Source organism: Crocuta crocuta, unplaced genomic scaffold (assembly GCF_008692635.1).
Source record: "Crocuta crocuta isolate KB4526 unplaced genomic scaffold, BGI_CrCroc_1.0 scaffold193, whole genome shotgun sequence".
In the NCBI taxonomy this organism is placed as follows: Eukaryota; Metazoa; Chordata; class Mammalia; order Carnivora; family Hyaenidae; genus Crocuta; species Crocuta crocuta.
Window position 1 is genome coordinate 1,792,395 of NW_027529624.1, and position 22,210 is coordinate 1,814,604.

The 22,210-nt window shown below is 48.7% G+C and overlaps 1 protein-coding gene across 2 annotated transcripts in view; it reads left to right on the forward strand.

Annotated features, from left to right (window-relative positions):
• Positions 1-588: 588 nt before the first annotated feature.
• The window catches only part of RFX4 (regulatory factor X4), a 159,261-nt gene continuing 137,639 nt past the window's right edge, over positions 589-22,210 (forward strand). For both annotated transcript variants that reach the window (XM_077762006.1, XM_077762007.1), the window contains exon 1: positions 589-672. In XM_077762006.1, the coding sequence (XP_077618132.1) occupies positions 630-672 (43 nt within the window). In that variant the 5' untranslated portion in view covers positions 589-629. The remainder of the gene's footprint in view (positions 673-22,210) is intronic.

Consider the following 22,210-nt stretch of genomic DNA (forward strand, 5'->3'; position numbering starts at 1 on the left):
GGGGAGGAGTGGGGAGGGAGGAGGGGGCCACATCTAAGCCAATTTTGATTTCGCCTATAATGAGTGCCGGGCGAAGGCTGGAGAAGGCCTCTGGAACTTTAAATAAGAAAAACGTTGCTAATGCTATAATAGAAGGGGGAAGTCGGAGGGCTGGGATTGCGTCGCTCCGAGCCCCCCTTTTCGGAGGCGGCTTTTCTTATTCAAAACAGGCCCACAATGGGCTTCACAGTGCGCCTCGCCACGGCCCCATCTGACGAGCGGCCATTCATCAGGCCGGCTGGCCTATCAATGACATTGCTCCCATCGGGGCTCCTATAAAATGATGCTTTTTCCCATGAAACATCCGCAAACATTTTGACGGGTTTGGCTTTGCCCGGCTGGATTACTGAGTGTCCCCTCGCTCGCTCGCTCTTTCTCTCTCCCCCTTCTCTGCGCTCTCTCCCTTCTCTCTCTCTCTCTTTTCTTTCTTCTTTCTCTTCCTTTTCTTTTCCTCCTCTACCCTTTTGCCCTTGCACTCTCTACGTCTCTTTCTCTCCTTCTCACTCCCTTCCTCCCTGGGCATCTCTAGCACAGGGGATCCCCAAACATCAGGACTTTTGGGGGGCGCCCGTGCTGTCCATGGGAAGAGCATGCATTGTGGGTTACTGGAGGAACCCGACATGGATTCCACAGGTCAGTCCTACTGGTGGGGGTTGGGGGGAGACATTGGGGGGGAAAGGAGAGGGAGAAGGGGAACTTCAGAAAGAGTTGCAAAAAGTTCAGAAGGGTCAACTTGACAGTGGAACCCTAGGAAATAACGGAGAGCGTGCACGAGTTTTCAATCCGTCGCGATATGCGATGCAAGTGGATACGTGGAAGTGTGTGTGTGTGTGTGTAAGCGTGTGATTGTGTAAATGTGCGTGTGTGTGTGCGCGNGAATAGCGGTGCGCTCGCAGGCTAGTGGCTAGGGCCAGGAAGCCGAGCGAACTCCCCAGAGGCGGGGGAGGGCGAAGGCTTCGCACAGCGCCTGGGAGGTGGGGACGGAGGCTCCGACTGATGCAGACGCGCAGCTGGAGGGAGTGGCGGCGGCGAACACGGTGGTCCTGGGGAATCTGCGCGGGGTCGGGAGGTGGGAGCCCCGGGCCGTCCGAGGCGGGGTGTAACCTCCTTGCCCGGAAGGGGCATCCGACCACGCGCTCTGCTGCGCGGCTGTAACTCTGCTGGAGGGAGGGCAGGACGCAGTGCGGCCGGCGAGGCCTGGCGTCAGGGTCTGCAAACTGCTAGGCACTTTTGAGGGCCGTGGGCGTCAGCTTTTGGGGTCGCAGCAATCCGTAGCAACTGAGGAGGGAAACCAAGGAGTCTGACAACGAAAAAGCCCAGCGTCTCCGTTCTCCAGTAGAGCTTTTCTCCACTTTCCACTTCTAGCACCTTGGAGGAGCCGCCAAACTTGCAGATCTAAGCAATGCTCCCTACACCCCTTCCTGGTGGAAGACGTTCTCTAGAAATTGCCCCCCACCCCCCGCCCTTCCCAACCGCAGTTCCCAGCCGGACACACCCACGGGCTCGCCTCGGACGCGGCCCTGGGGATTCTGGGGGAGATAAGGTTGGGGAGAGGCAGGAAGCAGGACGGGGAGCGCAGCCTGGGCCGAGGCGGCAGCTTAAGGAGATGCAGGGGACGGCGCCTAGAGGCATCTGCGGCTGGGCTTTGCAGCGCCGAGCAACAAGTGCCTTCGAGCCTCCGCCATCCCTTAACACACACGCGTCCCTTCCCTGGAGCAAAGACACACCACCAGAATGCTCCCGCACCTCCCTCCGAAGCAGGCTAGAAATGCATGTAGGGTGGGGGTAGGGGTCATCCGGGCCTCCACCCAGATGGTCTTTCTTCGGTCCACGCAGAGATTTCCAGCCCCTCCAGGTTTCTGCTGAGGCCCTGGTGGCCAGGGGCATCTTCGGTTTTTCCAGGGCCTATCTTTGATCCCAAGAGCCGAGTCGCTCTCCCATTGAGTGGGTGTGAGCCCCCTGAGAGTAGGGAAAGGCTGAGCCCCGCAGTCTTCCCTCCAGTATAAGATAACCGAGGCAAGGAGAGGCGTCGCCTGCTGCGTGCGCCCGGCTGCGGGTACGTGGCGGTCCCTGCCTGAGTGCTCTCCGCGGGCGGTAAAGAAGGCGCCACAGAAGGAAAAGAGCCCCTCCGTCTATATTTTTATGTCAAGCGTTTGCACCACCACTCACCTCCCGGGCATCCCAAATTTAGAGGTGAACATCTTTGAACAAAATCAAACTCATGTCTGCATTGTTTGTGGCCAAGAATCCACAAGGGGCCCACGTAGAGGCTTGTGGTGTCCTGGCACCCCACCCCCGCCAAGCCCCAGTTAACTGCCCTGTCCACATGACTGGAGCTTCTCGTGCTTCTGGGGTAGAGCTGTGGGGCTCTGGGAACGTTATGTTTTCCGTCTTCGCTGTGGCTGGTGGTCGTGGAGGCACCTGGTCACTTTGACTCCAACTGCAGACACTCCAAACTGGTCGTGAACACAAAAATCTTCTCCACATCCGCTCCCCTAACCCCTTTTCAAAATTCGGAGACCTCCCCAGATCGCCATCCAGAAATCAAAATGAGAAGTTCTGGGAACTGGCAGCGGGAAGAAATGACACGCGGCGCACCAGGTGACATTTCACTCGGAGTTGCAAAACCGACGACGAGGAAAGTGCGGCGTCGCGCGCGGTCCGGTCCAGGAGCCTCCCCTCACCTCCCTTCCAGAGAACTTAATCCAATTAGCTTTTCTTCAGAGTTTCCCTTGTTATGTAAAGGTCCTTTTTCCCCCCGCTAGCGGAGACCAGCGCTCCCAGGAGCAGTTCGATTCTGCTCCTTTCCCAGCAGATTGCGTGCGACTGGAAACCGCGAGTGTTATTACTTAATATTTCATTCTGAAAGGGCTCCAACAACCGATTCGCAGCAAGCGCTGGGACGAAGTCGGAGCGTCCAGGATCAGAGAGGCCGGGGAGCCAGGCCTCCGTCCCCTACTCTTAAAAGGAAAATCCCCGCCAAGTGCCTTCGGCCCGGGAGAACAGTTTTGCAGGGGTCGGGGCTCTAGTGGTCTGCCTTGGGGCCACTTCAGCGTGACCTGCGGAAACGCGCCCCTTTGTTCCGCGCACCGAGTCGGTAATATATTCCTCCAGTTTTCCCAAAATACTCCTCAANCCAGCGGGGCGAGCGTTGCTTGGTTACCCGAGGTACCCGGAAATTCGAGAACGAGGGAGAAAAGTAGGTAGAATTTTAGGCCACCGAGAACTTGTGCCAAGTGGCCCGGGGCGGGGTTGGTCGGCTACGCAACAGAAGGGTTGTTTCTTGTTAAACGGGATGGCACATTAGAGAGGCGCACTGCCCAGCCCGATTTGGAAACTTCCCTCTCGACCACTTTCTGCCCCGAAATCCAGAATCCACAGTTGGGGCGGCGAAAGTACCCCTGGAGTCGGATTTGAGCCCCACAGGCCACAACGGCGGGAAGGCACGCTGGCCTACGGGCCCCGGCTCAGCACAAGGCCCCGACCTGGCTCCGTGGGCCCCCAGGTGGGGACATTCCGTGGCACTGGCTTGGGACCCCCGGGACAGCGAGCGCCCTGGTCGGAACAGAGCCCGGGCCTCCTCCATCCGCTCCCAGCTGCGGCCCTAGGTCGGGAGCTGCCTTCTCCCGCCCGAGGACCACGACTGTGAGCTCGAGGGAGCAAAGGGCCGGGGGTCCGCCCTTCGCTCTTGCACCCAAATCAGAAGATCTCTCTCTCCCCGGGCGTGTGTATGTACGTGAGTGGCCGGTGAGGGGGGCATGCGCGCGTCCCATCTTGCCACCTGCCAAAGGGCCGGCGTCTGTGAGTTTGGAAGCAGGGTCAAGTGAGACCTGCGTGGTCTTGGGGTCCCCAGGCCGATGGCTGCAGCCCTCGCCCGCGCGGACGAGGCGCTCAGGCCGGGCCCGGGGAGCCCCGCGAACGACTCTGCGCGGCGGCGGTGACAGCGCGCTTTCCCCCCGGGCCTGCAGGACCCAGAGACCCGGAAAAGTTTGTAGGGGCCGCCGGGCGGCTAGGCCCGAGGATTTCCTTAGCTGCTCCCTCCCCCCTCCCCGGCGCGTCGCCATGGTGACTGCTGGAAGTTGGTGGTGGAAAACAGACCCGGCGCAAAGCAAAATATTATGAGTGCAGTTGGGGTGACTTCATGGGGGGCGGGGGACCGGAGGGCATGAGCGGGAGCCAGAGGCACAGACCGACAACAAAGGACCTAGTGCGAGTTGGAGAGAGTTTGCTCGGGGCCTCCCCGCCCGCTATGTGAGCGCTGGACTGACCCGCTCACCAAAGGCACCGAGGTCTCTAATTTCTCTCCAGCAGCTACACCTTTTCTCAGCTCACCTGTGTGCTCTTCTTCCCACTCTTCGTCTCCTGGTTGTCTTGCAGCCTCACTCCGAGGTTAGGCACCAGCTGGGGCAAGGCGCCTCCCCCCCCGTGAGCCACACTCTCACCAATGTGAGAGTCCCTTTTCTTCTTCAGAACTCGTGGGTCACCTAGGATGAATTTCTCATCCTTCCTTCTCAAATCGAATCTTAAAAGGGTGAAGGAACAGGATTAAGCTGGAAAGAGAAGGAGGTGCCTGGTCAGAAATCTGGGCATAGAGGAGCAGGGAGTTCCTATCCATTTCCCCCCCTCCTTTGTACAGTGGGAAAAGCTCTGAGTTATAATTCTGACTCGGCTGCTTATAATGTTACTTTAGCGGATCTTACAGCCTCTCTTAGATTAATTTTCATTGTCTGTAAAATGAAGGCTTAGACAGCCTTCCAGTCTGGGATTTTCTGATAAATTAACCTTAATCTCTTTGCGATAGAATCCATGAAGCATATGTGTGCTGGTTACCACTATCTGAGCTGTGACCCACTGTACAATTAGTGCATCTCTTCCCCACACTAATAATAAACTAAAATATTTTGATGAGTCATCTATTAGGATTTTAAGAATCAAGAAGAAGCTTGGATGACCACTTTTTAAAGGCCTATAATTTCCTTTCTTAATCACACCTAAGGTGCATTCCTTCAGACACTGAATTTTGGGGGGCTGTACCGAGCATCAGTTTAGGGAGCACTGAAGTGCCTCTCACATACCTGGGAGAGGCATACACACTGGCCAGTATAGTGCATGTTGCCATCAAAGGAAAACCATACTCTACCCTCCCCTGCTCAAGCTCCTAGAAAGAACTTCGAAAAGTGAGAAGGGTCTTCTCACATTTAGCCACCCCTCCTGGTGATAATTTGAGCAGAGGGGCCTTTCCTTTCTCTCTGATACTCTGTTGCCTCACCTATAGTTAAATGAGTTGAATGGAAAGATTGCTATGGCCCACCCAAAAATTTTCCATACTATCACGTGCCTGTACTGTGTCTGTGGAATCTGTCGGGTCCTTTGTAGTTTTACGGACACTGGTCCTCACAAGCACTCCATGAGAGAGGTGTCATTGTGACCTGCATCAAACAAAGGGTTTCTCTTCCATTTCTAACAGTGTAAGGTGGCAGTTCTAAGTCAGGTTGGTGTGTTAGTTTGCGTTGGTGTCTGCATGACAAAGACCAAGAAGGCATAGAATGGTGACATCACAACATGGGGTGTCAGACAGTCAGGTCTCCACTTGCACAGGCCCCGAGAGTCCACTCTGTGTGTCATTTGGGACACTCTTCAGCTTCCTCTCCAGGGCTCTGCGGAACAGAAAAGCTGCAAGAAATGTCGGATGTTTTTCCCCCTTCTACTCTGTTTGAGGTATCTTTGCAATTTTATGAAGGATAGGGGAGAGAGAATGAACTTAGAGATGGATGATTTGGAAGCGTCAGGTAAAAGTAAAAGAAAACAGTTTGTATGAATTTATCGGGGGTTTTATTCGATCTCATTCACTGAGTACCTGCTGGGTGGCAGGATGGCTAAGGACACACAGTCTCTGCCTTTGAGGACTTTGTGATGTGTTTGGGAAGGCACGGACACGTTGAAAGTGGTGAGCACTCCAAGGGACATAGAAATAGATTCCTCTTGGAGCCTGAAGGAAAGGATGGGCTCTCTTGTCAAGTACACACCGTGAGTCAGCCCCGTAACAGGCATTTCAGTCTTTTCACACACTGGCCATGTAAGTCTTACCATAATTCTGTGTCGGCCCTTTATAGGATGAAAGAAGGTCTAGAACTTGTGTGGGGAAACAGACTGGGAAAGCCTGTTCCTCATCCCACCCAGCCCACTTCATGTGGACCCTGAAAGAGTACTAGCCTGGTAAAGCTTGGTTACGCCTCTGGCCTTGAGATGGATTTGAATCTCAGGTGGTGAGAAGGGAAACGTATGGACGAAAGTGGAGAACCATGGAAAGTTTCAATCTTGGACCCCAGAGAAAACCTGTCTGAAGGAGTCATGTGATTCTGCCTTTGGAGAGGGTTTTAACTGCAGCGGTGATGGAAGGCTGTGTCTCATAGTGGTTGAATGATGATTTTGGACAAATTTTAGCTTGTTTTATTCATTCAAGTAAACCACACGCCTCCTATATGCCAGGCACTCTGCTGGATGCTGGGTTTAACAAAAACACCAGCAGTGCTCCTATGGAGCATAAATTCTAGACAGACAAACAAGTAAACACACAAAAAATAGTTAATTTCAGTGAGTGATAAGCACAACAAAGAAGAAAACATTATCGGGGGTAAAGAAGGTAGAGCATGGTGCTAGGAAGGTTGCTACCTTCTGGGTGCTCCATAAAGCGAGGTGCCCTTGATCTGGAAGCTTACTATTGCTAAGCCTCATTTTTCTTAGGGAACTGATCTAAGCGTCTGAGGACTCTTATATGAAATGTGAAGATGGCCGTAGGTAACGTATAGTCCATACATGCCTCCACTTTGCCACTAAGCATTTTTATTTAAGTGCATTGTCTACATAATGCTCACAACAACCCTATGAAGAAGGAATGGTTATTATTCACAGTTTAAGTGGGGAAACCAATAGGCTAAAGACAAAAATTAAAGCTAGAAACTAGTGTTCAGTGAGTTTCTGAGCTTGAGAAGCTGGGCTGCACAGGCAGCATGATCGATCGTCACTGTAAGCACCTGGCTTTCCTGGTGCAGAATACAAGTGCTAAATCTAGCTTTTTATTTATGCTTTTTAAAGTTTATTAAGTGCCTTTCACATACGAGGCATGAACTAAGTACTTTAAATGCATTATTAGTTGTATTTTAAAACATATGTTATGGGTACTGCTATGATCTATCCCCATTATATGCAGTGGAGGATACCCATGAAGGGAGTAGGCAGCCTAACCTACGAGTGTCCGCACTTTTAGTTGCAAGGCTCTACTGATGAATTCTCTTCCTCCTCCTCTTCCTTCTCCTCCTTCTACTTTTTCTTTCTTCTCCTTCTATTTCTCCTTCATCTTTAGTGAGGGAGAGTTGTGTTAAGGATGTCCAATAAAGCATATGTCTTTTATTTTATTTTTAAATTTTATATATTTTGAGAGGAGGGAGAGGGAAAGAGGGAGAGGGAGAGAGAATCCCAGGAAGGCTCCCTGTCAGTGCAGAGCCCAATGCAGGGCTCAATCCCATGAACCATGACATCGTGACCTGAGCAGAAATCAAGAGTTGGATACCTATCTGACTGAGTGACCCAGGCATCCCAAGCATATATTCATCTTAGTGAAAGCAAAGGACTTGCTATTTTCTCCCTAAATGAAAGTGGCAGGATAGTCCATTAAACTGTGGAGACAAAATTTTTTAACTATTGGCGGAAATAGGGAGATAAAGCGTTCATATTTTTACTACAGACGTGAAATATATTTCAGGTTTCTTTGAGATTCATTTGGGACATTTGCTTTGTCCCTAAGAATGTCAAAGCTTCATGCTCACTTACAGACATACCTCTGCAAGATTAAACTAATAAGGTAGAAGACATTAGGTCATGTGTGAATATACCTAGCCTTTAGGTGACTGAACAAACAGTATATTGCACCTAGAAGTCATTCGCAGACATGTGTTAACATAGGCCTGGAGGTGAATGTGGTCTGACTTAATGAAAAGAACAGGAGGTTTGCTGTTAAGATAGATAAAAGTTGGGGCGCCTGGGTGGCTTAGTCGGTTAAGCGTCCGGCTTTCGCCTTGGTCATGATCTCACGGTTCATGGGTTCAGGCCCCGCGTCGGGCTCTATGCTGACTGCCAGCTCAGAGCCTGGAGCCTGTTTCAGAGTCTGTGTCTCCCCCTCTCTCTGACCCTCCCCTGCTCACGCTGTCTCTCTCTCCTAGAAATAAATAAAACATTTGAAAAAAAAAAAAAGACAAAAGTTTAAGTCCCAGCTCAGTTGCTTTCTAGGTGTATGACCCAGGGCGAATGACTCAACTTTTCCAGGCTCTCTGTTTTCTTTTTTTGTGAAAGCATCTATACCGTACTTTCCAGGGTTAGGAGAATAGAATGAGATCATGCACGTGAAGCCTGGCTTATAGAAATGGTTCAGCAAGTGGCAGCTTTTATTATTAAAAAATAATTACCTGGACTTCCTATGCCCAGTTCTGTGTGTCTAGTTGGGAAAAGGGTGCTAAGAATCCTGAAACAAATGTGAACCATTTGTTTACATGCCTAGATGTTGTCTGTACTGTGTAAACAACCTCAGTGCTAATATCAAGGTAAATCTTTTTCTTTTTTTTCTAAAGTTTAGACCGAGGGATTGGTTTCATTCTCGTTTCCCATGAAGAAGGCATCTTATGTGCTTTTATGATGCTTTCATCCTTGTGTTGTCCAGTTTGTCAAAGGGAGTAGAAAATGTCTTTGTAGAGGCAAAACCTGGTGGCTGCAACTTGAATCTTTGAAGAAGTTTCAAGGAGCACTCACAGAAGACATGTTCTGCACCCTTGCCTGAGGCCCCTCCACAAGTCCTGATACCCTTCAGTTCTGGAACATAAAGGCCTATGTTCTCCATTCCTGCCCCCTCTTTCTGCTTGTAGGTATCGCTGTTTTAGGAGGAACTTAACAGAGGACAGACTGTGGGGGAGAAGAAGGGGAAAAATAGTGGGGGAGAGGGAGGGAGGCAAACCGTGAGAGACTCTTGAATGCTGAGAACAAACCGAGGACTGATGGGGGGGGGGGGAAGAGGGGTGATGGGCATGGAGGAGGGCACTTGTGGGGATGAACACTGGATGTTATATGGGAACCAACTTGACAATAAACTATTAAAAAATTAAAAAAAAAAATAAAGACAACCTTTTTACACTTGACTTTCAGGAAGTGGAAAATTCTGTCAGATGAGCCACTTCTGAAACTCCGTTGAGCCAGATACACAGAAAGACTTTAGTTCTTTTGCCTTGCCTATTTTTTAATGCAAGGAGAAAAAAAAAAAGTTCATTTATTCTGTTCTGTCTTTATAATGTGATCTTTACCTATGTTGTGATTTTTGAATTTTTGAATGTTAAGCCACTTTCTTTAAGATAGAGAGGAGGCTATTATAAAAAGCAGAAAAGAATGAAATTGAGCCGTCATGTTTTCAGCTAATTATGGTCCAAATATAGGTGACTAGGACTGGATTGACCTGCACCAGTAGATTATCTGGGTTTTGTTGTGTTAGATCTGATTCTCAGAGCAGAATTACTTCAAAATATGTATGTAGCTTCCACTTTTGTGGTTGGTTAATCCCCCATAAAACATAAAATTACACGTAATCTGCTTCTGAGCAATCAGTAATTATTAGTAAACAGGTGAACCTGGACATGGTGGATTTGGATTGTCGTAATTGTCTTGTTTTACTTTAAAGGGTTAATACGAAAGCCTTTGAAAAGGCTGCAGCTCCGTAAAGGTTAGTTAGCACTTTGTGTCCTGTGTGTTTTCTGACTATCCAATTGTGCTAAAGGTCAGTGTTGTTTAGACGCAGCCTAAATGAGATTGATGAATATGGCAGATTTTTATTTAATCGGAATGGAGAATTACCACTTCATAAGCATTGATCCCCTGAATCCATCTTGCTGGAGAAAATGCACTCAGTCAACACTAGAGAACTACTCTTGAACTAGATTTTGAGCTGCCATTTGAATAATCTGAAGAGTGATTAGTGATTGCTCATTATACTAGCAGCAGCTAAATTTTGAGGTGTAGCTGCATTTCATGAAGGAAATTATGGCAATGTGGGGTTTTTTTTTTTAATCTTGTGATTGCTGTGAGCTCATTTCAAGTTAGTACTAGACTTTAGAGGACAGAGGTGTTTCTTTGAATGTTACAGTTAATGAATTTATAATTTTAAAAACAGCATGAGCGATTCTTTGAGACCCACGTGATCTTCTTCAGAATGATTAGTCTAAATTTGGGGTGTTCCTGTGGGGCATAATGTATTACTAAATTGAGTACTGATTCTAAATGTTCAGGGGTTAAGATTTTATAGAGTTCCAGAATTGGCCCCATTGGCATAGACTCAAACTTATTTATGAGGTCGTATTGATCACTTTAACATTTTGCCAAGTTTTCTTCGTGGGGTTCAGTTCCACTGCTGATAACAAATCAGGAATGGGAGCGGGATCCCATCCTCTATTGTAGAGGATGCCTCTACAATAGTTTTTTGTTCCACCCAAAAGAACACCAGCTAGTTCTGCCACCTTGTACGGCTCCTAAAAAGACTATGTTATCTCTGTTTCTAGGAGTTTAATTTCTTCTACTTGATGACTCCTTTTACAAAAGCGATGTAGATTCTCTATAAGAACTTTATTTGATGTCATAGAAAATAAAATAACGTTAGCCGAGAAAACCCGGGGAGTTTACACCGAAGGAAGATTCCAGAGGGCTGGAAGCCCTCAGTTAAAACGTTGAAACTTCCAAGCACTGGAAAGAAGATTTCTAAAGTGTTAAGCAGTTGTTCTGCGAGGGCCTTTGGTCTCCGTGAACTTTTATTCTCAACTCAGTGGGCAGGGTCTTTGAGGATGCTGTGCTTTGGGTAGGGGACCTTTTCAGAAATGCCAGGCTTTTAGAAAAAAAAACCAAACAAACAAACACAGCTTTTCTTCTAATCAAAGCCCCGTTTTAAAGTTTGAAAACTTTGTTGTGATTAGAAGAACGAATTCTTTCTCTGCTTGGGGTTTCTTCGGGGTTCCCCCAGGCTGCAGAACATTCTCTGCTTGGGCTACCTCGGGGATCCCAGCTGAGGAGGTGTTGGGAGCAGGGAGAGCTGCCCGCCCAGACCTGCCCGGCAGCCAGACACGGGCACCAGGCGGAGCCTCACCCCGAAGCAGAGCTGGCATAGTGCATGCAGGGGTGGGGGTGGGGGGTGCAGAGGGATCCAAGAGATGAGGAACCTAAAAAAGGGATTCCCTACGGGTCTGTTTGGTTCAGAGGTTTTTGTGGTATTGAGAGACTAAAACACAAATAAAAAGCTCCAGCAAAGCTATATGGTTGTAGATAGTACCTGGTAACTATGTACTGATACATAGATCATTGTTGAGAAGAGAAGAATGAAGGAAGCAGGGTTGGTGGCGGGGCGGGGGGAAGGCAGGAAGAGATGGAGGGAAGTTGGGTGGGGTGAGAAGGAGGAAACTACTTTGAAACCATTTTGGTAATTGGCGTCAGGCTCACTTAATGAGTTATTTTCAAAATTGTTAGTTACTTTTTACTAAAGGAACCCCCTTTTTGTAGCAATTTTTTAAAATGTTAATTTTTGAGAGAGAGAGAGAGAGAGCTCGTGGGAGAGGGGCTGAGAGAGAGGGAGACATAGACTTGGAAGCAGGCTCCAGGGTCTGAGCTGTTAGCAGAGAGCCTGATGCGGGGCTTGAACACACAAGCTGAGCTGTAGTCACACACTTAACCCACTGAGCTACCCAGGTGCCCCAAGGGACCCCCTTTTTGAAGCTTGATAGCAGATTAACAAAGTTTATAATCTTTTCCAGGCACAGTGCTAAATGCTCATGCTTGTTACTTGGTTTAATTATTATACTGACCCTATGATATTGTTGTCCCCATTTTACCGGTGAGGAAACTGAGACTCAGCCTAGTTAACATGTCCAGGCCACACAGCTAGCGTCCAGCCAGGTTTCGAACACAGATTATTCTGATTTTGAAGCCAGGCTGCCTCCTTGCCTCCCAACACCTGGAATTAGAAGGAAACCCTTAGAGATGTGTCTGCTAACTCACCTCTTCCACTGCATAAAGTTCAGGAGATCCAGTCATCCCTGATCCTGGCTGGCGGCGGGGGCGGGCGGATAAGAGCAGACAGCAGCTCACACTGCGGTTCTTTGGAGCACACTGTCATGGGTGGCAGTGGGTGTCTGGCTGCTATGGGGACCTCAATGTGACTTTGGCAGCAGGCTGCTGACTGAGGACGCCCACGGGTGCTCCTTCCTGTGGGAGCACCTTGTGCACCGTGTGCCTTTCATCTCAAATCATTTTCCAAGCTTCTAAATTCAACCTGGTATCACCACTGGGTAGGTATCCCCTGCCTGCCAGTTACTTTGGCAAATCTGACATCTTAACACACATCTTCGGGGCTTAGTGTCTATTTACTTACAAACATGACTTTCTCATACTAGGTTCAGCATAAAAACCATGGTGTTAAAATAACAGCACCTTGCATTTGCATAGCATGTTACAATTTGGGATCACTGATACAGTCATTAATAGGGGGAGTTTGCAATCAATGACCCAGTCATTAACAGCTCTGGCTCTGGAATCCCAAAGGCTTGGTGAGAATTGACTTTGCCAGAAGCTGGATGTACGGACTCAACAGGTGAGGTGACCTCTCTGAGCCTCAGTTTGTTTGTCAGGAAAGTGGGGCCACGGCATTGTGAGGATTAAACAAAGTAAAGCATGTAAAAGGGTTAGCACAGAGCCTTGGCATAGCATAAAAGCTCAATAAACAAGAGGTGCTTTCAGCACCACATGCTTCTTATGTTCCCCTAGTAGCTTCTAAGATCTGCCTTCTCCCCCAACACAAGGCCCACGTGGGGGAAGAATACAAAATTTTATGCACACTTCCACTGTATTCATTTTTTTCAGTATATGACCCCCTAAACCTTCGAGCTAGGTGGGATCTTTCCCAGTTTATTCTTTTTAAAAAATTTTTTAATGTTTTATTTATTTCTGAGAGAGAGAGAGAGAGACAGTGTGAGCAAGGGAAGGTCAGAGAGAGAGGGAGACACAGAATCCGAAGCAGACTCCAGGCTCTGAGCTGGCTGTCAGCACAGAGCCCAACGCGGGGCTCGAACCCACGAACCATGAGATCATGACCTGAGCCAAAGTTGGACGCTCAACCGACTGAGCCACCCAGATGCCCCTTTCCCAGTTTATTCTTAGTGAAACTGCCCCTCCGTGGGCTCAGTCACAGTCATTGGCTCGTATAGCAATAGAGTATCCACACTGAGGTCAGTTATGTCTTTAAACCAGTCTGTCTCCAAGCCAGTTAAAAACAGAGTTGTAATGAAGGAGCCAATGGTTTCCCCTCTGCTTAGAGCCGACTGTCTTAACTTTGCCTCCTTGTGCACTCACGTACCACATGCATCTAAGGTGCACATAGTTTCCATCCTCATTTTAGGTGTTTGACACCTCTTCATTTCGCACAATTTCCACCTGTGCTGTCATTATCTGTACTGAGCAGAGTGCAGAGCATTTACTAGGAGGCTTTGCACAAATCAGTGCTCAATAAATACTTACTTAAGCTATTACAGTGTGAAGAACGCTGCCTCTCTTTGCTTGGCTTCTAGGAGACCTGGCTCATGGCTTCACGCAAACACGTCCTTGATAAACTACAGAAGAACTGACCTTCTTCTGAGCCCCTAGTAGGTGGCAGGCATGGTGCTGGTGTTAGTCATTCCTTCCCCTCTGTCCTCTCCTCTTCTCATAGATTTGCAATTCTATGCCAAGCTCTGTCTAATTGCAGGGAACAGTGGGGTGAATAAGGTACAGTCAGCTCTTAAGGAGCTTATATTATTTGTCCTAATCCTCCTAGTAACTTCAGGGGGTGGTTTTTTATATATATAAGAAGGAAATTGAGGCCCATGAGGTTAAGTAATTTGCCTAGGGTTGCAGAGCTTGGTCACTTGTAAGGGGAGCAGCAGAATGAGTGTCCCTCTGGCTTCCAAGGCTTTTTCATTGCACCAAGAGATCTAAGAAGGAATGATAACAGAAGAGACTGGAGTGGCAGGCTTTGAGGGTGGACATGATGTAAAAATTATAACAGTTAAGACTTGCATAGTGCTTATCAGGTAAACATTCTCTGTGCCTGGTTCACTTAAACCTCATGCAGACTCCATGGGGTGCTGTTATTCGCACCCCCACTTTGCAAGTTTAGAAAAAAAACAACAACCCTGAGGCTCAAAGAGGTTGAGTCATTCACCCAAGGTCATACAGCAAGGAAATCACACTTGAACCTGGCAGCTGAGCTCCACAGTCTGTGTGCTTAACACCTACACTGTCATTAAAACACACGAGGTGCCTCTGACATAGACAGGTACTTGGGAATCACAGTGGTTCCATAGATCTAGAACTCGCTTTGTGCTGGGCGCTATGCTAAATGCTTTGCACATCTCACACCATTAAGATGAGGTGGGCAGATCATCATTCTCCACATTTTCTGCAAGAGAACACTGAGGTTTAGAGACTTCGCCTGAAGTTATTCAACTAGTAAGTGCTAAGGCTGGAATTCAGGCCATTCTTTTGTAGCTAGTTACTAAGCCCACGTGCTTGCTTTTCCTTCTAGGCGACTTGCAGGACATGATTCAAAAGAGAGAAAAATATGCACCAAATTGTTCATTAAGATGCTATCAAAAATAGGAATATTAGCTTAGGGGAACACTGGGCATCTATTAATAATGGGTATGAAGGCTGTAGCAAAATAGGGAAACTCTGCATGATGGGATGTGGAGGGGAAAATGAGGAGGAAGGGTGTATTCATTCACTGGGAAACAGTTCATACATGTGGACCTGAGACCCGGAAGCAACACAGAAAAAGGACAAATAGCTCACACGTGAGAGGGGTGGGATTGTGGATGAATATGTCTCTCCTTTCAACACTTAAAAATATAATTTCTATGATAGATGAACACAGGAAAGAACCAAGAAAGCATTTTGCCTAAGAGAAGGATGTTTTGATGATTCATCTCCAAAGTTCAGGCTAGTTTGAAGTCTGTTTGGGTCCTGCAGTCAGGAGTGCCTGGCTCCTGAGGTTCTGGGGGGATCTGCATCCCCTAACAGAGGGGGTGAGAAGAAATGCAGAAGAGGCAAAATAAACAAAGAAACTAGAAAAGGTAATGACGTCAGGAATCAAATAACATCAGATGCTGTGCACAGTGAGCAGCCTTGGCTCCAATAACCTTTTTTTTTTTTTTTTTACAGATTTTTACAGGTTTTAGTAATTTTGTAATAATAGAAATAGAAACAAAGCAAAAGCCTGCCGACATTAAGTGGTGGTAGGTATGGTCCCCCATAAAAGTTGAGGGGAGGTGAAGTTTTTATAGCCTGCTCATGCAGTTACATGCCTGAGTTCTGGCATTCCCAGGGATATTTTTAGAGCAGAGATCTGCTTTTGCATGGGACTTATCTTTGACAGGAGATGGCACTGAACACCTTAGCTTTAACTTTTTCTAGGCTCCGGGGACTGTTTGTGAGTTTGTGATCGGTGAGCTAACAGCCCTGGTGCACCTTGGGGGTTTCCTCATTAATTCCTGTATATTGCAAATAATGGCCCCGTCATGAATCTTTTTTTTTTTTTTTAATATTTTTATTTATTTCTAGGAGAGAGAGAGAGAGACAGCGTGAGCAGGGGAGGGTCAGAGAGAGAGGGAGACACAGACTCTGAAACAGGCTCCAGGCTCCGAGCTGGCAGTCAGCACAGAGCCCGACGCAGGGCCCGAACCCACGAACCGCGAGATCATGACCTAAGCGAAAGTCGGACGCTTAACCGACTAAGCCACCCAGGCGCCCCCGTCATGAATCTTTTTGACTGCTTCAGAGTTTTATGCTTTAGGTTTTCCTAAAGTGAGAAAGGGCAGTAACATTACCGAGTACCTGCTGTGTCTTCGGTATTACGTTAGACGCAGCTCAGTGCTTATGGTGAGACTTTAAGGCATGTAAAACTACGGCTATTATAGTATAAGTTAATGGTTAGGTGTAACCACTGACTTGTTTTTAGTCAAAGTGTCATACTTTAAATATATTCCTTCACCTGGGGGTGCTTTTAAGTTTTTTGTTTGTTTATTTGCGTGTGAGTAGTGACTTTTGTTTTTTGTTTAATCTTCAAGCCCAGAATAGTGTCTGATAGTAGTTGCTCAATAAATAATTTCTGAATGACTAACTTAAGAAAAAATAACTTAATGGTTAGGTTAGAGTAAGGTTCAGATCCCGGCTCAGCTGCTACAATGTTGGTGAAGATGATGGTGCTTGCATGGTGTTCACATTCCGGGAGATGACTAGTGTCACCGTGGACTCCCCCGCATTATGCCATGGTTGAGACCCCAGCTGATGAGGAAGACACACAGGGACAGTAGCCACATGGTCTGGGTAGAGAGTGAATATGGTTAGCCAAAAAGTAAACAGAGTTCTTATCTTTTTTCCTCCAGGGCTTTCTCTCTGGGCCTTGCTTCCCCCACCCCCTTATAAAATGAGATAATAATTCCTGTATATGAAGATGTATGTGAACAGTTTAGCACAGGGGTACAAAATGGGAGCTAAGACAATGGTAGTTATTGTAACTATAACAGAGAAACTGAGGCTCAGAAAGGTGAAAGTACTTGGCCAGGTTCACGAGCTAGCGAGAGAGCAAGGCTTAGCAGTTAGGCCTTGTCAGCCTTGGCTCTGTATTGGGGAGCCCATGGGAAGGCGCTTCCTCACTGTGGTCAAGAGTTTGTTGGTTCAGGCACTGACACTTGCTGGTTTCCAGACCTGCAGGAGAGATTCCGCCGGGTAGGAAGCAGGAGCCGGCACAGGCAGCAGGTGCATTTCAGGAGTCCGGAGAGGCAGCTAGAAACAAAAAGAGTGAGTAGTTTGGGCAGATGAGAAAGCACTGAGGCTGTAGGGCGTTAAGGAAGGGCGGTGCTGGGGCGCCTGGGTGGCTCAGTTGGTTAAGCATCCAACTTCGGCTCAGGTCATGATCTCACGGTTCGTGGGTTCGAGCCCCGCGTCAGGCTCTGTGCTGACAGCTCGGAGCCTGGAGCCTGCTTCAGATTCTGTGTCTCCCTCTTTCTCTGCCCCTCCCCTGCTCACACTGTCGCTGTCTCTCTCTCTCTCTCAGAAATAAATAAAACATTAAAAAAAAAAAGGAAGGGCGGTGCTGAATGGTAGTAGAAGTAAGAGAAGTAAGATCATCTTGCGTCCCCTTCGCACATTAGCCTCCCTCTGAGACTTCTTCATGCATTGCCATCACCACCTGAGTCTCACGGGAGCCTTCTGAAGCAGGATTTCTCATTTGACCGATGTGGATGTGGAAACTGAGGCATACATACAGTGGGGGTTTGGGGAGGATTATTTTTAAAGGAATATAGTAGAACTGGGAAAGAGATGAAAACACTGCTCAGATTTTTAAGGAAAAGAAGAAAAGTAAAAGGCAAATTGGCGAGGGTGGTTTTTAGCAAGTACCGCGAGGAGAGTAAGTGGGATTACGGGTTGGGAATCTCGTCGCTGAGGGTAAAGTGTTAAATTGAAAGAAGAAGTGAATACTGTCCTGATCTTTGCAGACAGACAGGCCCAGGCCATATTGTCTGTTGAGCAGTCAAGAAGTGGGCTGAGGTTTCCGTGTATGTAGTATCTGACCATCTGTATGCAATGGGCACCAATCAGGTACAGAGACAAAGACAGACCTGGGGGAGCATCCTTAGGCCGGGGGCGTGGGGCTCACTGTGCACCAAGCCATTCACACTCATCTTTTCCTGGCCACACATCTGTGTAAAGCATACCTCCTGTGCTTTACAGAAGCAATACATCTGCATTGCTGTAATTAAATGAGGTAATCTATGTAAACTGTCGCTGGGGTTTAGCATTGATGCTCGAAGACTGGGCTCTGATGATGATGTGGATGAAGATGGTAGGAAGCCACTTTCCCGGAGATGTCATTGCTGTCCCCTGACTCACCTCCTCTTGCTGTGAGTGAGGCCCCAGCAGATGAGGGCGAGAGGGGACACTGGTTACATGGATTGGCTAGAGTTATGAGTACAGTTTGGTAGGAAGAAGGCAGAGTTCTTATCTTTTGTCATCTCACTGCCTCTGTTCTAAGCCTCTCAGACTTACTTAGACTCTTGCAGTGACTTCCTACCCAGGTGTGGGGGGGGGGGGAAGAGTGGCAGGGGAGGCATGAAGTCCGAGTTTGCCTGGGACAGCCCTGGAGTATACTTGTGGTCCCGGCAAAGTTATTAATAATGCGGCTTTTCGGTCTCAGAAGTTTAGATGATAATGTGATGTGGTCTCCCTCTTCGCTTTCTCTCCCCTCTGAGATTGTGTTTAGCAGCACCAGGTGGAGCTGCCCACGAAGCAGTTTTGCTTATGTCACAGTCCACACAGAAACTTTTAGAGGTTCCCAACCACCTGTTGAATTAAGTCCAGACTCCTTAACTTAGTCCTAAGTACAGAGGCCGGGGTTTTATGGCCACACGTGCAGTAGCATCTTACAGAGTGCTACTCGCAACAAACACACTTTGAATTAATCCCTGAACGAATGTGGGCATTCACTCTGAGACTGCTTGTCAATTTCTTTTCTTTTTTTTTAACGTTTCATGTTTTTAAAACATTATTTTTATTTGAGAGAGAGAGCAAGAGAGTGCAAGAGGGGGAGGGCCAGAGAGAAAGGGAGAGAGAATCCCAAGCAGGCTCCGCAGCAGCAGCACAGAGGCCTGACATGGGGCTCAAACTCAGGAACCGTGAGATATGACTTGAGCTGAAATCAAGAGTTGAGGCTTAACTGACTGAGCCGCCCAGGAGCCTCTGCTTGTCCGTTTCTTGGACGCATAATCCTTTGGCCAGCTTTAGGGCCTTTGCACATAACGTTCCTTCTGCCAGGAATACTCCTCCCTCCCTGTTTACCTGGGGTAGTAACATGATGCCTTCTTAGTCTTTAGCTGTCAGTTTAATGCTACTTCCTCTGAGAAGCTCCCCTGACTCTTGTATTAGACCAGACTCTCTTTTCTCTCTCTCTCTCCCCCTCCCTCCCTCCCTTCCTCCTGTGGCTCTCTTAGGAGTTACATGACTATTATTTAACAGCTGACTCCCACTAAGCTCTAACCTTCCCTGTGACAGGAACTGTGTGTGGTTTACTGCTGTGGCCCCGTTGCGTCGCGCAGTGCCCGGCACATGGTGCTCCACAGAGAGTGGAGAGAGCAGCAGTGGGATGAACGAATGTACATCCCCTCGCAGGCTACACTTTCTGAGCCAGTGCCGTTCAGGTCACTTGCTTAAAGCCCTCCCATAGCTTCTTAGCACGTTTGGGATAAGCGTGCAGTTCTTACTTTGGCCAGCGAGTACGTACACGCTTTTGGCCCTTCCTCCCTCTGCCTCCGTTTCCTGCTGCTCTCCCACATACCGGTTTTCAGGCCCCTTCCTCCTCAGGCCTTTGCCCCTGCTCCAGCATCACCTCCGCCAGGAGGCCCTCAGCGTCCCGCTACCCAAAACAGCACCCCCATCTCGCATTCTGTGGCTTCATTTTCCTCCTGGCACTCATTGTGCCCTGAAGTCACTTTGCTGATTTGTTTTTGTCCCATCTCTGCCGCAGAATACAGGCTCCCCGAGAGCAGGGACCTTGTCTGCATCGTCCGTCGCTAGAACCTCAGAGCCTGGCAAACAGTTGGCCCTAAAGCAGTATTTCATGAGCGAGGGAAGGAAGGAACGAAGGGCCAGGGTGGGATGGCCCCTTGGAAGCAGGGCAGGGGCTCCTTCCTGGAACCCAGCGGCCCCTGGGGCAGGGACTGTGGTGTTGCCATGGCAACCCACTGACCTGAGTTCCCCCTCCCCCCTTGGAGAGGGCACACAGCTGCCCACTTCCTGGGCCCAGACTTTCCCCGTGTTCCTGTGTGTAACCACTGTGGGGAGCCCAGGGCGGAGGGAAAGCGGGGCTGAGAGACTGAGAATGATGAAGAGGAAATCACACCCTGGTGCCTGGGGAGACAGGAGCAGGCCTCGCTGGCATGGTTGCACTGGTAATGGCCAGGGTGCTGGGGGGAGGGGAGGGGAGACTAGGGGGCGCTCTGGTACCTCCAGGACCTGGGGCCTGGTCCTCCCTTGGCGGCTGCAACAGAGTGTGACGTGTTGACTTTCTGATGTAGCGTTTCTAAAGCTGTGAGTTCCTAAAATAGGCCCTTGTGCCCTGAAAGAGTGTTGATACAAAGAATATGAATAACGCCTTCTATTAAAACCCGGTGACACTTTCTAAGTCAGGCGGCATTTTCTTCAGGTATTGCATAAGTCGAGAACTCCCTGTTCCCAACTAGTTCTTCAGGAGCAAAGCCCGTCGTGTTCGCTCCCCCACTGCTTAGAAATGACGGCTGGCTCCCAGCTGCCCGCTGGCTTCTTGGCCTGGTGGGCAAGGCCTCGGCAGTCTGCTCCTCACACACTCTCCCGCCTGCCCCCCACCACTCCTCCTCCCGTCACCAGTCAGTGGACTCGTCCCCTTTGGCTTTGGTCGGTGACATGGCCTTCCTGTCCTCTTCGGTCTGGCAGGTGCCGAACCCTTTAAGGACCAACTGAAATGCCACCTCCTATGTGAAGGCCAAGATGGAAGCTCCCTTCTCTGTGATTCCGTGGCACCTTATTATAATTAGATACCCGCCGGCTTCCTGAGGCTGGGTGCCCCAGTGAGAGCAAGCCAGCCTCAGGGGCAGACAGACCTGACCCAGCTCCGCCGCCACCTCACCGGCTGGCTTTACCCAGCTCCTCCGAGTCTCTGTTTCCTCCTCACGAATTGGAATTGGTCGAGTCTCTGCTTCAGAGTTGCCGTGAGGAGTAGAGAGGAGGCACGTGGAGCAGGGTGACTGATGTGGGGCAAGATGCTCCTTAAATGCTGGATATCGCCATTACTGTCTGTCCTTGTTACGCGGCATGAGCGCCTGTGAGGTGGAGACCATGCTTTCCTCATCCCCCTGTGGCCCACAAAGCCAGGAATGCTACGTGCTTCACCTGTAGTATTTCAGCTACTCTCTGGAGAACCTGGAAGGTAGGGCTTTTTTGGAAGGCTCAGGAATCGTTCTGATGTTACACAGCTAGTAAGTGGGACAGCTGGGATTTGAAATCCAGTTGTCTTAACTCCGAACTCCACATTCTTCCCAGCCTGCCTCTGTCTTCTTGTTCATCTGGTTGTGTCTCCCCCTTAGTTACTCCGTCAGCCACTGGGCCTTCTTGCCATCCCTTGACCGGTGATCATGGGCCTTACCCTTTGTGGTTCCCCTCTCTGTGAGCCTTTGAAAGCCTTACTCCCTCACTGTACTAAGTCTCAGCTCAAATGCTGCCTCTTCTCAGAGGCCTTCCTGGGATGAGGATGCCTTATCCTTCATCCTGTCCTCTCATCCTGCTTTACTTCATTATGACCCATTGCCACCAGCCGTGAGCCTGACACCATGCCAGGCTCTTGGGGACTAAACATGGAAAAGATAGACACGGTTGTTAGAACTTGTATTTTTAAGGTAGGGAAAATAAAGAATAAAACAAGAATACGTAAAGAAAGATATTTCTGGGTCCTGAGACCCTGGTCCACCAGAGATATCATGCTGTACTATATTGGCTCCCTGTTAAGATATATTTGTCGTCTTCTGTTACAACTCTACATCGAAGGCCCTTGATAATTATTTGCAAAATGAATGGATGCATGGATAACCTAAACTTGAATGACTGGTCTGTGCCTAGTATGAGTTAGCAAATAGAATAAGTGGAGGCTTTGAGATTGAAAATCTGGGTTTAAATTCTGACTTTGATCTCTCTGACTATGTGTGAAATTGGCCAAACCACTGTCCTGGTCTAGACCCCAGTGTCCTTATGTATAAAGTGGGGTGACTTTCTGTCTCAAGAGATGGACTGTGAAGCTCAGATCAGTTTCTCATGTCAGTGTCCTCTGTAAACTTCAAGGATTAGCTGGCTTTGGACAACCGGCTTGGTTGGCTCCTCCTGCCAGACCGATACTGCTTGGACCTTGGGCATGCTAGGTCCCCGATGCAGATACTTCCTCAGTGTTCTTTGTTGCTGCAAAGGGAACCAAACCTTCTAGGAAATCCAATCTATAGTGGGGAGTCATGAAGATTGCCTTTAAGGAGTGCAGGGTAAACTC